General features: G+C 46.7%; 1 protein-coding gene across 1 annotated transcript in view; it reads right to left on the bottom strand.

Moving 5' to 3' along the window:
* Dhx8 (DEAH-box helicase 8) overlaps window positions 1-11,335 on the bottom strand; it is a 35,236-nt gene extending 23,901 nt beyond the window's left edge. The window contains 11 exon segments of the mRNA XM_050156879.1: window positions 407-479; window positions 1,335-1,432; window positions 2,660-2,747; window positions 3,362-3,565; window positions 3,657-3,801; window positions 4,929-5,330; window positions 5,705-5,814; window positions 7,517-7,602; window positions 7,971-8,043; window positions 8,770-8,855; window positions 11,154-11,335. Of these exon segments, the coding sequence (XP_050012836.1) occupies window positions 407-479; window positions 1,335-1,432; window positions 2,660-2,747; window positions 3,362-3,565; window positions 3,657-3,801; window positions 4,929-5,330; window positions 5,705-5,814; window positions 7,517-7,602; window positions 7,971-8,043; window positions 8,770-8,855; window positions 11,154-11,301 (1,513 nt within the window). The 5' untranslated portion in view covers window positions 11,302-11,335.
* Between the last annotated feature and the right edge of the window lie 1,954 nt (window positions 11,336-13,289).

The raw sequence follows: 13,289 nt of genomic DNA, 5'->3' as shown, positions 1-13,289 counted from the left end.
AAAAGGAAAACTAGAGAGATGTCTCAGGGAGTAAAGCACATGCCCCACAAGTGTGAGGACCGGAGTTCAGATCCCAAGCCCACACAAAGCCAGGCATAGCAGCGAACATCTTTGTAATCCTAGCATTTCTACAATGAAATGGGAAGAATAGACAAGAAAGCTAGTCTGGTGTGCGCAAGGGTGAACAAGAGACCCCTTCTCAAACAAGGTGGAAGGCGAGGACTGTCACCTCAAGTTGTCATCTAACTTCCACACATGAACTGTGATAGAGCCACATGCCTGTACTCTCACAATGTGCACACATGTGAACACAAGGGTGGCAGTCAGGGGAAAAGAATAGAAAGAAGTTCTCTATAACCCTGAGAACTAAATTCAGACCAGTGTGCGTGTTCCAGTTAGAATTCACCATCGGATTCTTCACATGCTCCCGCAGAGGTCAGGGAATTCCCCACCACTAATAGTGCAGCAGCACAGGAAGACTGCGACAGGGATTACAGCTGGATGTGGGGGCTCACACCCAGGGGGCAGAGGCAGGGACAGATCTGCGAGTTCCAGGCCAACCAGGCTACAGACTAAGAGCTTTTCTCAGAGAACAAACAAATCACCATTATGAGCATTATATGGGCTTGCTGGGCTGGCAGACCTTCAAAAGATAATCTTTTCCACACCAAAATTTTTGAGAATTCTGGTTTGCATTCTTGCAATTCTGCCTTCCAGGGTCCCAGAGAAGCAAGCCCTAATGGCAGAGCAAGCACTTCTCTTTATCTCTGCTTTCTCTCAAAAAGCAATAATGTATGCAGACAAAGGCGAAACAGGCAAAGCAGCAGAGCTGAGCCCCTCTCCATTTTCAAGGCACAGACCCTGGTTACCAGTCAGTCGGCCTGACTCCTGATTATGCTGATACTATTACTTCAAGAAAACAAGGCAGTGGATATTTCCAGGTAAAAGTCCCATTCTTCTTGTTAAGTTGGGGGCATGGCCCCCGGCCCCCAGGCCCAGGAGTTGTATTTGTTTGGACTCCAAATCCCAGCCTGTCAGGTCCTGACCCTTCCCTGGGAACAATACCCCTGAGCCCATGCCTTCAGCACCAGGTCTTACTGTTCCCTGGGGATGATGTGTGCCTCATTCAGGACCAATCCCACAGGGTATGAAGTGGGCTCCTATAGGAGAAACACGGGGTTTTCGGGTCTGCATGGGCGCCCTGCTGTCCTGTCTCCCTGTCACCTGAGAGCGCCATTCTTAATAAAACGATGGGCATTTTGATTTGACCTAATTGGATTTCTTGTACCAGCAGAACTGCCTCTCTCTTATTATTTTTACTTAACACTTCTCACCTTAACAATTTTGATGGGGCTCATATCCATGCTCTGCTTTGTGTGCCCTCTCAGGAATGGAGGCTCCTCCTCAACCAGCTCAATTTCAAGATCTTCATCTAAAAGTCCAACAAAAGGAATTAGCCACAAACAAGACGGAAATGACCAATCATTTTCATTAAAACAATTCCAGGCTGGGGAGATGGCTCAGTAGTTAAGAGCACTGGCTGCTCTTCGAGAGAACCTGGTTCAATTCCCAGCAAATACATGGCAGTTCACAACTTCTTGTAACTCCCAAGATCTGACACCCTTACACAGACACACATGCTGGCAAAACACCAATGAACATTAAAAAACAGCAGCAGCAACAGTAACAACAACAACAAAAACCCCCAACTGACTGCTCTTCCAGAGGACCTGGGTTCAATTCCCAGCAACCACATGGCAGCTCACAACTGTCTATAAGTCCAGGGTCTGACACCCTCACACAGACATACATGCTGGTCAACACCAAGGCACATAAAAATAATAACACACACAAGTTCCAGGACAGTCAGGGTAACACAGTGAAACAAAAAACCAAAAAAAACAAACAACAACAAAAAAAAAACAAACCATGGACTGGACAGATGGCTCAGAGATTAAGAGCACTGGCTGCACTTCTAGAGGTCCTGAGTTCAATTCCCAGCACTCATATGGCACTCACAACACTGAAACTCCAGTTTCAGGGGGATCTGAGTTCTCACCCTCTGCTGCCCCCTGCTGTCCTCCTCAAGCACTGCATTTTTATTCTCAGCAGGTGGCAGGTGGATCTTTGTGAGTTCAAGGCCAGCCTGGTCTACCTAGCAAGTTCTAGGCTAGCCAGAGCTACATAATGGAGAGACTCTGCCTCAAAAAACATATAAACATATAATAAAAATTTTAAAACCTTTTAAAAATATTTTTTAAATGGTATTGGGCTGGGCAGTAGTGGTGCACAGCTTTAATCCCAGCACTTGGGAGGCAGAGGCAGGTGGATTTCAGTGAGTTCAAGGCCAGCCTGGTCTACGGATCAAGTTCCAGGATATCTGGGGCTGTTACAGAGAAAACCTATGTAAAAAAAAAAAAAAAAAAAAAAAAAAAAAAAAAAAAAAGAAAGAAAAGTACTGGATCCCAAAAAAGTAAAAGAACCCAATAGGTCCACTGGTAATCTAAACATATGCCTCTCTCTATCCAGGTGAGTGGCGAGCTGCAGGGACCAGACAAACACCGCCTTGGGTAAACTAGAAAGAGCCCACTCTACAGAGTGACACAGCTTGCCAGCCAGCCTCCCCAGCCCTCGCCCAGATAATTCAACAGCAGACTACCTTCCTCATCGTCCACTTTAGGGAGAATGCCGGTCTCCTCATCGAAGTCTGGAAATTCTTCTTTGGAAAGCACATTGGCAGCAATCATCTGGGGAAGGACAGAGGCAGCGCTTGTAACTAAGATCTGTGCCTAGGAGCAAGGCTCTTTCTCAGTGTTAGCTCAGACTTCACACAGGGAAACAAACTGCTTCTCCTGGAACAGCATGGCAGAGTCAAGAATGAGGTACACATCCATCCCCAGGGAACAGCAAGACATGGTGTTGAAGGCATGGGCCTAGGGGTATTGTCCCCAGGAAGGGTTGCCACAAGCACCCAGCACACATTGATCATCTGGCACGTAGCCCCAGTTATTCACTTAACACTTTCTCTGCCGTACTGGACAATGAGTTCCCCAAGGCAGGAACTATGAAATACTGTCTTTGCAGCCCTAGAGCTACACAGGGCTTGACACAGACTCACTACTGCTCACTGCAGAAAGAGGAAAATAACAAGGAAACCACAGAACAGCACTAAGTTTGATCTCTGCTCACTTTACACCACCACCACTGGCCCTGGTGGACGGATCAGGGGCACCAAGGCACACTAGGTGCAATGACTCAGCTCACACAACTAGTTAAGTGGACAGAAGCCACCACGGGGTGCCATGTCTAGGCCCACACTCCTAACCCCCATACTACATGCTGAGTGCCTCTAAGCCCCAACCTGTTTGATCTCCCACTTCTCTGGGTCAGAGATCCGGGTGAGCCGCTTGCGCTCCAGTGAGTCATCTTCTACTTCAGGAGCACTGACAAGCGAGAGGTGGGTGGGTCTGTCAGGGTTCCGCATTGATGTCTCTTCATTGGTCTCCCCGACAAGGTTTCGACGTCGATTTGGGTTTAGATCCTCTCCTGTCTCTTGATCCACATCCTAGAGCCAGTAACAAAGGTGCTGTTCACGCGCTGTCTTCCAACACACCCCAGGCCAGCAGCTGTGGAAACAGCCTGAACACATCACCTACCTTCATGCTCAGGCTGGTCTTCGTCCCAGTGAAGGACAATACTTTGACCTTCACCCTCTGGCCTTTGCTCACAACATCAGCCACATTGGCCACCCGGCCTTCCCGTCGGAGCTCAGAGATGTGCACGAGGCCTTCCCACCGCTTCCTGAGAGAAAGTCAATCAGTTCTGGAATATGTCTAAGCAAACCTGTCCCCTAAACTTCAACTTGTTGTGTGTTATTTTGATAGTGTTCTGACAAATAAAGCTTGCTTAGAGTCAGAGGGTAGAGCTAGCCACTAGCTAACCATAGACGTCTGGAGGACTATAGAGAGAGGACAGAGGACACAGGATGTAGAAAAGTGGGGCTGAGAGAGGATCTCGGCCTTTTTGGACGAGGAATAAGAGGTAGGAAGCAGCTGGTCCTCTGACTCTCTGAGCTTTCAGGTTCTTACCCCGATATCTGACTCCCGATTTTTAACTGATAAGGATTAATTAGATTAGCACTTCATCTACTCCTACTGGAACTGCACAAAAGTCTTCACAGGCCTGAAACCTCTGCACTAGGAGGCAAGGCAGGAGACCATGAGTTACAGTTCAGCCTGGGATATACAGTAAGCCTGAGGCTGCACCCACTGTCTGTAACCATGAGACTCTGTCTCAAAAAGATAAAGGAGATGGCCCAGTTGGTGAAGGGCATGAGGACCCGAGTCTGGATCTCCAACATCCACAGAAAAAAGCCATTACCACCCTCCCAAAGAAAAGATACTGCCAGAGCGGGAAGGGAGGGATCAATTCTCAACTGTCACAACCAGCAAAAGGCAGATCTCCTGACGGCAGAGGAAGGGATAAATGGCTCTGGGATATTTCAAAATCAAAAAAGAATCTAAGGCTAAGAATGTGGCAGGGAACTTGTCTAATATACTCAAGGCCTTAAACTTGAAGCACAGCACCACAAAACAAACAAAAGCAAACCCAAAGTCAACAAAAAGGCTGGACACTGTGGCGCAGACCTTTAATCCCAGCAACTGGGAGGCAGAGATAAGTGGATCTCTGTGAGCCTGAAGCCATCGTGGTCTATACAGAGAATTCTAGGACAGTCAGAATAGCCAGACTCCATCTCAAAAATAAAATACAATTGTTTTTAAAAGTAAAACTTTCTAAGAATGCTGGTATACCTGAATAACTAAAGTATAACCGTGCATAGCTTCTTAGCATACAAACACACACATACCCCTACCTCAGCAGTAAAAGACATTTTGCCATCACTGATATGAAAGAGTACCAACCATTACCTTAGGCCCTCCAGCTGCACAAAGCAACCAAATTGCATGATGCTGGTCACTTTGCCATTGTAAATGTCCCCAATGGCAGGCTCTTCAGGGGGAGGACGGTCCACATGCTTGTCCCGCCATCTGTCAATATTCCTCTCCCCATACTTTTCCCGATCCTTCCGATCTTTGAAGGGACTCTGACTTCTGCTCCTGGACCGGTATCTAGACTTCCCCTTAGTCCTCTCCCGGGTCCTGGAATGTGACCGAGAGCGGGAACGGTGTCTCCGCTTATGGTCTCTGTCTCTATCTCGTTCTCTGTCTCTGTCTCGGTCTCTGTCTCGCTCTCGGTCCTTGTCTCGGTCCCTGTCCCGGTCTCTGTCGCGGTCTCGGCTCCGACTCCTCTTCTTCTTCTTTGTCCTGTCCCTAATAAATCAACAAGAACCTGTCTGAAAAATAAATCAACCCAATTTCACCTCTGCATCCCCAAGCACTCAGCACAGCACCACTGTGTGTAAGCTGGGCACCCTCTAACTGCTGACCTGGACAGGCATTTCAACGACCACCACATCCCCACAGGTCAGTCAGGACTCAGATCACAGAGAGCGCTGGCCTCCTTCAGCTCCGGTTTCTAACTTCTGAACACCTTTTTAGCATGGAGCAATGAAAACCCAATCTAGTGCATAGCCAGTTGAGAATCTACACACTTGCCCCAGGGTTTGCTTAACAGGTCCATGAAATTCAACTGTCACAGCCTACTAAATATGCAAATGAACAGGATAAGGATACAAGGGACAAACCTGTGCTCAGTGTCTCTTTGTTTCTCTTGGCCTGCTGCACTGGGCATTAAAGCTTCCAGCTCTTTCAAGACATCCACAGCGACTTTCACATCTTCCTCATCCAGCATGGTCTGCAAGGTCAGAGGTCAGCAAAGTAACGAGAAGAAGAAGAAACAATCTGCCCACTGTCACATCACTAGCCTGCAGTGTGGAGGTCACTTCTCTCCTTCCAACATGATGTGGGTCCGGGGATCAAACTCGGGTTGTCAAGCTTGGTGGCAAGCACCTTTACCCGCTGAGCCATCTCTCCAGCTCCAGACATCAAAACTTTTCAAAAGCAACATTCTTTCTGCATTCCCCATTTAATTACTTTCCACAGTGCTTACTACTATTCACTGTGACACAGACTATTAGCCCTCTGTGCTGAAAATATCCTGGACTCAGCCAATTGTGTATTTACAGGTTTCCTTGACTGCCTAGGCAATGCTTACATACTGCTTACATTATATTGGGTAGTCTAGAAATGACGTAAAGCATGTAAGAGGATGCATGGATGCTATATGTCATTTTATTTTTGTTTTTTTGGTTTTTGTTTTTGGAGACAGGGTTTCTCTGTAGCTTTGGAGCTTTATATGTCATTTTGTCTGAGGAACCTGAGCATCAGATCTTGGTACCTGGGGTTATGGAGCCAGCCCCCTTGTTTACTGTCCATCTCTCTTTCCCACTACTTACATGCTAACTTCCTACTCTCCTTCCCAAAACAGCATATAATCTCCAAAAAGGCAGAAAATCTTATCTGTTCTCTTTTTGTTGCTTACTCGGTACTTAGAGTAGTATGTGGCACACAGCGGTATGATGAACCAGCCTGCCTCCATCTTGGGCTTAAAAGCCTTCTCATAGTAAAGACAAACTAGGTCCATTCCTGTTTATGATTAAATCTCTGTTTCTTAAGGACTGGGCTGTGTCCCACTTATAACTACATATGGCTCTGCACTGCCTGTTCCAGAAGTGGCAATCATGTCTTTGTTTTAAAAAGACCTTCTGATCACCTTGCAGCTGTGCCTTTGTTTCAGGAGGTAGTTGTAACTATCCTGCAACCCTATCTATGTTTCAAAAGGTTAGGACCTCTTTGTTATGGTCTGCTTCTGTAACCACACCTATCTGCCTGCCAAATCTCCCCATTTGGAAACCCCTACCCCAAAACTACAAAAACCTATCTTCTCCACGTCCAATGCTGACCTCTTGGATCTTGACTTAGGGAGAGGCAGCCCAGGTGCACCAATAAAAAAGCTTGCTTTAATTAATTTGGTGATGCTTTGGGTCGGTGGTTTTTCTCCTCAAATCTCTGAGACTAATAGGTACTCAGGAAATTCTATAATTTATTAATCATTTTTATTTTTTTGGAAACAGTCTCTCTCTGTAGCCCTGGCTGTCCTGGAACTTGATATGTAAACCAGGCTGGCTTTACATAGAGATCCTTGTCTACCTCCCAAATGCTAAAATTAAAGGGATTCACCAGCACACCTAGCCTAAAAGAAAAATATTACAAATGAAAACATTTCAAAAATTACATCTTTTAATATGCAATAGAGAAAAAATTTTCTAATTTTTACACTGGGCACCTTTGTCAGAATCTTAAGTCTTTTCATATCCCGCACCACTGCTTCCCTGAGTCCCCAAGCTCACGGTCCCTAACTATCATTCTCTGGACCCTTTCATGGTCTTACCCGGAAAAACATACAGCAGGCAAAGTTAAAATTCATACAGTCACTAAGGAGATGAAAAGAAACAGAACATACACGAGGGCAGACATTGCCCAAATAGCATCCGTACCCGCACTGAAGGGTTGTCTGGCTGGCAAAGGACAGGGAAGAGTTCCTTCAGCTTTTCCTTTTCAGTTTTGGGTTTAACAACTGGATCTTAGTTCATTAAGGAGCATGAAAATGTAAAAAAAAAAAAAAAAAGAGAGACATATTTAATAGTATTACAGGTTAATAAAATAACTTCATCATTAAAATTTTATCAAATTAAAAAACATATAGCATTTTGCTACATAGTAATCACAAAATTACTAGAAACAATTTAATTCTCTGAATCCAAGGACTGAAAGCCTCTACAAGCTCTGTGGCCATCACGGAGGGGAGGGGCATGTCAGTCCTCATTTGAATGTCTCAGAATCTAACTAGACCATTCCCTTGCTTAGCAACAGGGGAGGGCAAAGTGCAATTTACAGGGTAGTCACCTTCCAGACCCTTTGAGGCTCAGCTCAGCTGGGAGCCCTGCTTACCTTTGCTAGTAGAAGGCTTTGCCGGAGGCCGCATGGTTTGGATAAGCCGCAACAGGTTGCTAATAAGAGAATCCTTTGAAGAAAAGAAGCACAAGACAGAGATGTCATCCTCTGGATCAGTGGTGAAGTGTACAGGGGAAGGCAAAGGATGTGCTGCAGGCAAGGGTGCTTGTGCAGTTGAACTGAGCTGACCACAGCAAGACAGCATGGAAGGCCACCCTGGGATAGCATGAAGCCAGAGTAGTAACTTAGACCAGTGGTTCTCAACCTAGGGGTCACAACCCCTTTGGGGGCAAATGGCACTTTCACAGGGGTCAGCTAAGACCATCAGAAACACAGGTATTGCAATTCATAGCAGTAGCACAATTACAGTTTTGAAGCAGCAACAGAAATCATTTTATGGCTGGGGTCCCCACAACATGAGGAGCTGTATTAAAGGGTCACAGAGGCAGGAAGGCTGAGAACCATTGGCTCAGATCACACCCAGAGACCATTTAATGTCCCATCTTTTAAAACTGCCTCCTACACCGCTCATTCCTGACTTCCTGAGCACAGAACAAGAGCGTAAACATCAGCAGAGACTTCATGATGGAAATTCTACCGCATCCTAGGAAAGCCACACTGGAAACCCGGCTCCCTCGCCAGCATGGCACATTACACAATGACAACTTGTTTAACTGGTATGTACAAACTGTCCCCTTCCTACCTGAAATCCTTTAGTCCTATCAAAATTTAAATTCAGTAGCAACACCAAAACAGAAAGAAAAAAAATCCATGAAGACTCTTCAGATATACATACTGTGAATTCTGCTCCATTTTTGACCAGAGAAGACTTAAAAGTATCAAAGGTGGTATTTTTCTCAGCAAGACTGATCACAAACTCAGCTGTAAATGACAAAAATTTTAAATGAATTAAAAATGGGAAATCCATCTAGAGATTGTTTCAAATGTTAAAAACTAATCAGGTTAGTTGGGCAGTGGTGGCGCATGCCTTTAATCCCAGCACTCGGGAGGCAGAGGCAGGCGGATCTCTGTGAGTTTGAGGTCAGCCTGGTCTACAAGAGCTAGTTCCAGGACAGCCTCCAAAGCTAAAGAGAAACCCTGTCTCAAAAATACAAAAACAAAACAAAAAAACTAACCAGGTCACCCAATAGCCTTAAAAACAATCTACTTAGTGCAAAAGAAAAAAAAATCATTATTTTAAAAATAATTTATTTCATGTGTATGGGTGTTGCAGTTTGAAAGAAAATGGCCCCCAAATAGGAGACACTATTAGGAAGTGCGGCCTTGTTGGAATTGTGGTCTTGTTGGAGAACATGTCACTGTGGAGGTGGGATTTGAGGTCTCATATAAGCTCAAGATAACACCCAGTGTCTCAATTCACTTCTTGCCTGGACAAGACATAGAACTCTCAGCTCCGTCTCCAGCACCATGTCTGCCTGCACACCACCATGTCCCACCATGTCGTTAATGGACTGAATCTCTGAACTGCAAGCCACCCAATTCAATGTTTTTTAAAGAGTTGCTGTGGTCATAGTGTCTCTTCACAGCGATGGAAACCCTAACTAAGACGCGTGTTTTGCCTGCATGTATACCACAATCGCGCCTGGTGCCTGCAGAAGCCAAAGAGGGTGCTGAGCCTCTGTGACTGGAGCTACAAATGGCTGTGAGCCACCACATGGGTATGGGTGCTGGAATCTAACTCACATCCTTTGGAAGAGTAGCCCTGCTCTTAGCCACTGAGCCATTTCTCCAGTCCCAAGAAACTACTTTTATTTAGTTTTTGAAGCTCAAGGAAAACTTTATTAGTGTTTGAAAGCAAATAACAGGACAAGCAAGCTGAAATTCCTGGCAGCTGCTTGGAGAGGGAGATGAAATCCATACATTTTAGTTCAAGCATGGGGGTCAGAGAAACAGTGAGAAACCAGAGCTGAGGATCTCTGCTAGTAGCTGAAAATAAGCTAAAGAAACAGCAAAAACATGCTTGCTACCAGGCCAGATTGTGAGTTCAGAGAGTTCCCATTCAAGGTTCTTCTGTCCCAAGACAAAGGACTGCATCAGGGATAGACATCAAAATAAAGACAGTAAATTACAGGAAAATCAGGGCTGCGGGGATGGCCCAGCAGTGAGATGGAGCCCTTATGAAAATGAGAGGGTGTGCTCTTCCAAAGGACCTTGGTTTGATTCCCAGAACCCACATAACAGCTCACAACAATTTGCAACTCCAGTTTCAAGGCATCCATAGCCTCTGTGAGCTCCATGCACACAGCTGACACACAGACATACATTCAGACAAAACACTCATGCACATACAACAAAATGAAATGAAATGAAATGAAATACTTGGGTCTAGAGAGAAGGCTCACACGTTAATAGCACTGACTGCTCTTCCAGAGAACTCAGGTTCTATTCCCAGCACCCACAAGCTGGCCCTCAGCTGTCTGTAATTCCAGTCCCAGGGGACCTGAAACACTCTTCTGGCCTCTGCAGGCCCCAGGCACCCATGAGAGGCACAGACACACATGCAGACAAAACACCCAACTACATAAAGGAAAAAAATATTTAAGAGTAAAAAACAGGTGACACCTTTTACTCATAATCTTTCTACCACCCATGTCTAAATCTTCGTCCATCCACAGCCATTTTCTCCTGTAACAAATGAAGCAACCCTGACCCATCAAATGGAATTGCTCCCCACATGCTCCTGACTCACAAACACACCCTCTCTTAATTTTTTTTTGGGTTCCCTAGTCATAGTTTGCCCCTAGACAGACAAGAATATGAGAATAGTCAAGAACACGGCTCACAGCACAAACGCTGACTACTGCCTCGGGGTAGCGATGACCTAACAAGATAATGAAGATGGAGAGCTATCCCAAATATCTCGTGAGCTTCTAGAAAATATCAGCCCTAATCGCCACCATCATCTTCGCGGGGGCTGCTGCAGCTATTGTTAAAGCCGTATAACCACTCAGAGCTGAAAAACAATGGTAGCCCCAGCCTTCACTGGCAGCTCTGAGAAGCGGTTTCTAACAGTGCGGTCTGGAGGGTTCTCAGGCAGAGGCCACTGCCGCAGGTTCCCGGAGCCCGAGGTCCCGATGACAAACACACAACCGTCAACCACTTTTCTCTTGCCTCCCTCGACCCCAAACTCAAAGGCCAGAGGGAGCTCCTTCAGCTCACCCAGATCCTTGTCGTTGATGCCCAAGTGATTGTCCAGCTCCGTGCAAACTTTCGACACCAAAGACAAGTACTCGAGTTTAGCGAGCTCTTCCGCGGGGCCGGGCTCCGAGCCCATCAGGACCCCGGCGGTAGCCACGGCCACAGCCATCGCTACAACTTCCTTTCCGTCTTCTTCCGGTCGGCCAGACCGTGAAGCAAGAGTTTCCACTTCCGGGTCGGCGCACGTCTCTTGTTTACTGTGATCTGAAGAACGTTGAGCGCCACGGCACGAATCAGCGAGATCAGACCGGAAGTCCTCATAGAAGGGCCACACACGCTGAGTTACGCCGGACGTTGCATGACGCCCTCTACCGGGCGAGAGGACTCTCTCCTTAACGTTCACGCTCCGCGCGCTTCCGCACTGCGTCAGCAGAGGGCGACCGCGGCCTGTGCAAGGGGCCCCTCGAAGACGCGCGCCAGGACAGTCTGCGCCTGCGCATTAGAATCTTCGTGGGAACTACGGAACAGACCGAAATTCAGCAAAATTGACGTGTATAGTCCCAACGATCGTCCCAGTTTGTGACTTCTTGTCCTTGTCAAGCCATATCAAGTGACTCTTATACCAGCAGATGACGAATTCTGGTTTCTCTTCTGTAAACTGGAATAATACGGTCTAAATAGCTTAGGTAAAGACTAAATGAAATGGCTATGCAGAGGCCGGCCCACTGTGAATGGTAGTTGCTAGAACACCCCAAAGCTGAGACAGTGTCCCGGTAAAGCTGGTCTCAGCACTCCTGTGGCCATTACCCTCGGTTCTCTCGGAACCCGGTCCCTACGTGTCAGCTGTGCTGTGAGCCTGAGGTCATAAATCCAGGTGTCCCAACTCTTACTTTTCCCGTACAGTGGGTGTGAAGGGTTACCCACATCCCGACACTCAGTGTGAGGCAGTAAGGAAACTCCTCCCCCAAAGTGAACAGCCCTCCCATCATTCAAAAGAAAGAAAACGAGTCCCCTCTGCTCCTTTTAGCTCTGCCTCCGTAGAACCGTGTCTTTGAACTCTCTCCAGCGCCTCAACGATAGAGTAAAGAATTACCGCAAGATGGGCATGGCGGGGCTCTTCCTTTAATCCCAGCTCTTGAGAAGCAAAAGCAGGCCAGTCTCTGAGTTGGAGGCCAGCCAGAGCTACACAGTGAGACAGGCTGGGAAATACCAGAGTAGGGGTTCTTCCTGCCTCCAACAGCTCCATGCTTCTAGGTTCCCAAGGACTTACTTAGTCCTATGCCATCTGAGTTCCTGATGCCGTTCCCTTTTCTCCCTCCTTTTCCCCATGAATAGAACGGGAAGGCCTGCCTCGATGGCCTGCTAACCTGGCAGTATGGATTTGAGATTTCAGGAGCTTGGCCCTCCTTTCCTTGCACCTACTTGCTACTAAAACTTCCTGTTTCTATCTAGCTGCACTTTTAACATTTTAACAGGATAGAGAGCAGGTGTTAGTCGGTTGACGTGGTTGGTTTTTCAAGATTGGGTTTCTCTGTGTAACCTTGGCTGTCTTGGAACTCACTCTGTAGACGAGACTAGCCTCTGCCTCCTGAGTACTGAGAATAAAGATGTACACCACCACAGTTGGGCAGGAAGCTGGTTGTTGTTGTTGTTTATTTGTTTGTTTGTTTTTGTCTTTCTGAGACAGAGTTTCTCTGTAGCTTTGGAGCTTGTCCTGGAACTTGCTCTTGTAGCCCAGGCTGGCCTTAAACTCACAGAGATCCGCCTGCCTCTGCCTCCCGAGTGCTGGGATTAAAGGCACCACCACCGCCCAGCTCAGGAAGCTGTTTTAAAAGCTCTGTCAGAAAAGACTCTAACTGGGCATGTTGGCATATGCCTTTAATCCCAGTACTTGAGAGGAAGTGGCAGGCGGATCTCTCTGACTCTGAGGCCAGCCTGGTCTACATAGTGAGTTCCAGGACAGCCAGAGCTAAGAGAAAAGACACTGTCTACCAGGTGTGGTACATGCCTGACAAATCCCAGCACTTTACAGGAGACAGGGAAGCCATAGCTTCATGGTGAGTTTGAAGTAACCTGTGCCGCACAGCAAGAAAGACCCTATTAACAAACAAAAAACTATAGAATCATAACATGTAGTCTTAGTAAACACTGTATGAG

Source organism: Alexandromys fortis, unplaced genomic scaffold (assembly GCF_014885135.2).
Source record: "Alexandromys fortis isolate MF-2015 unplaced genomic scaffold, M_Fortis_MF-2015_v1.1 scaffold_31, whole genome shotgun sequence".
NCBI lineage: Eukaryota > Metazoa > Chordata > Mammalia > Rodentia > Cricetidae > Alexandromys > Alexandromys fortis.
This window is presented reverse-complemented; position numbering and strand designations above follow the sequence as displayed.